At 38.6% G+C, this 2,856-nt stretch overlaps 1 protein-coding gene across 1 annotated transcript; it reads left to right on the top strand.

Moving 5' to 3' along the window:
• The first annotated feature begins 1,562 nt into the window (after window positions 1-1,562).
• LOC109266055 (40S ribosomal protein S24-like) lies at window positions 1,563-2,095 on the top strand. The gene has a single exon (XM_053900384.1). It carries the CDS (start codon window positions 1,637-1,639, stop codon window positions 1,991-1,993), a length of 357 nt encoding a protein of 118 aa, XP_053756359.1. The 5' UTR covers window positions 1,563-1,636; the 3' UTR covers window positions 1,994-2,095.
• Window positions 2,096-2,856: the final 761 nt, after the last annotated feature.

Raw genomic sequence — 2,856 nt, 5'->3', positions numbered from 1 at the left:
AGATTCTTGATGATGATCACTGAATAAATTATGAACCTGAAAGGTCTGCTATGACTTTGCATGCCTCAACGTGCTTAGCACACTGCATTTTAAAAAGGAGGGCCCACAGTAAGGTATGGGTCAATCCCAGCCAACCTTAATGTATTGATCACTGTGTTCTTGGGCTGTCCTACCTTCTGTCCTCTCTGCTAAGGGAATTCCAGTAACTGTAATAGAAACCTAATCAAAACATAATTAGGAAGGCAAACTACTGTAAAAAGCCATCCTATAATGCATTCCAACAAGAGATTTGGGATTATCCGCACCACTGGTTTCCACCTTTAGGATAATTAAAAGTTGATTGAAAGAGAATTGCTTAAAAACAAAGAAGGTGACTGCTTCTCTTTCAGTACCATGAGGAACTTGAGAAAGCTGTTGGTTAGAAGTAAGGGGCAAATTACAAATGCTATGTCAAACAGGATTTAAGAAGCATTTACTCATCTTCAACTTGAGATTCCAGGATCACTGGCCCCTAGTATTAAATGTAATGACCAGTAAATCTTCATTCATTCACTCACTCATTCATTCATTCATTCATGTATTCATGCACTCATGCACTAATTCATTCTTCACTCGATTGTTCACTTAACCCACAGGGACACTCCTTCAATAAGAGACTTGCTGAACACCTATAATAAGCCAGGTCCTGGTGACCCCAGGATTCATAACACAGTCCAATGCAAGACTCAGACACATACAACTGCTTAAATAAAAGGCAATTTCCAGAACATTCTCTTGCCCTACTGTTTTCTGAACTAAATTTGGTAATTTGTTGTACTTTTCTGACCATTCATTCATCAGTGTCATTATGTAGTTGGCAAAAAATACTTTTAAGTCCTCAATGCATTTTGAAAGGGAATTAAACATATCTAGTTCTGAAGATGCTTTTAGGGCTTAAAATTATTTTTTCCCACAATGCAATTAAAAAAAAGGGAAAAAAAAGGTCCTTGGCACTTACGTAAGGGAGCAATATTATGGAAAAGAGTCCCTTAAAATTTAACATCTGTGATTTTTGTAATCTAATTAAGTTTGGAATTTTGTGTTCATTTCATTTTTAAGACCTGTCTAGCTCCTATCAGTAACATCCTCCTTCAAGAGGTTTCTTACATGTTCTCACTGCAGTCCTAGGGCTACAGAGTTTCCCTGCAGATGTATTCGGGCAAAAGCCATGTTTCCAGAACTCTGCATTGTCATCACATGCATCCATTCACCTTGACTTCCAAATGTGAAGGTCCAGCTGGTGGTTAGTGTCTGGAGTAACACTGTAGACTTTTTACTTTAAAAAACTCTCTCTGTTCAAACTTCACCATGGGGCACCTACGTGGCTCAGTCAGTTGAGTGCTGCCTGACTCCTGATTTCAGCTCAGGTCATGGTCTCACAGTTTGTGGATTCGAGCCCTGCATGGGGCTCCATGCTGACGGCGTGGAGCCTGCTTGGGATTCTCTCTCCCTCTTTCTTTGCCCCTCCCACTTGCACTTGCATGTGCATACGCTCTCTCTCTCTCAAAATAAATAAATTATCCTCTTTTCCTCCCTGGCTGCCTAAAGCTCGACCGCCATCACGAATGACACAGTAACTATCCGGACCAGGAAGTTCATGACCAACCGACTACTTCAGCGGAAACAGATGGTCATCGATGTTCTTCACCCCGGAAAGGCAACAGTACCTAAGACAGAAATTGGGGAAAAACTAGCCAAAATGTACAAGACCACACCAGATGTCATCTTTGTATTTGGATTCAGAACCCATTTTGGAGGTGGCAAGACAACTGGCTTTGGCATGATTTATGATTCCTTGGATTATGCAAAGAAAAATGAACCCAAACATAGACTTGCACGACATGGCCTGTATGAGAAGAAAAAGACGTCGAGAAAACAGCGAAAGGAACGCAAGAACCGAATGAAGAAAGTCAAGGGAACTGCAAAAGCTAATGTTGGTGCTGGCAAAAAGTGAGCTGGAGATTGGACAACAGAAGGGGTAAAGATGCTTCAGGGACTATCTGGCGATTGTGCAGATTTTTCATGAGAGGATTAATAAACTAAGAACTTTTATGTGTCTAGTTGTTTGGAAAAAAAATAAAATAAATTAAAACTTAAATATATATATATATATGTATATATACATATATACATATATATATATACATATATATATACGTGTATATATATATATGTATATATGTATATATATATAAACTTGACCTTATTTATGTTTAAAACAAGGGATAGAATGCCAATTTGGAACCGCATTTTCAATAAAAATGTTCATTTGCATGTGCTATATGCATATATCAGTGGATGGTGGCGGGATCATATATCCCCTACTAGAATATAAGTTTTCCGGGGGGGGGGGGGTGCAGGGATCTTATCTTCTTATCTTTTTCCACACTGTCCTCAATAAGGCTTTCTAAATTGAAATGGTATCTATGACAACATAAGTGAGGCATGACAGAAGGGAGAGGCATTTGTATTTCTAAATCTCATTCACCACTGTCATCAGAACAAATTTAACAGTCTTTCTCTCCGAGAAAAAAAATAATCTACTTGATATCCCACTGTAATCACATTCTGTGAAAAAAATGATTCCGTTCATTTTTCAGAAGCCACACACGGCTGTGTGTATGAGGAGCTCCCTGTAGCTAGGCTCCACATATGACAGTCATTAATCTAGTGATGACATTGGAACAGGAAAAAATTAATTCCTTGCCCTTAGATAGATGGAGGAAAAAAAAGGAAACATAAAATCTATTATTTGGACAGCTTTAAGCTCTGACCTACTTAAGAAAGCTAATGCAATAGTGATGCTCATTCATTAAT

The sequence above is a fragment of the Panthera pardus genome, unplaced genomic scaffold, assembly GCF_024362965.1.
Source record: "Panthera pardus isolate Hobbes unplaced genomic scaffold, ASM2436296v1 HiC_scaffold_1, whole genome shotgun sequence".
Lineage (NCBI taxonomy): Eukaryota > Metazoa > Chordata > Mammalia > Carnivora > Felidae > Panthera > Panthera pardus.
The sequence above is the reverse complement of the archived record's forward strand: the minus strand, read 5'-3'. Positions and strand labels throughout refer to the sequence as shown.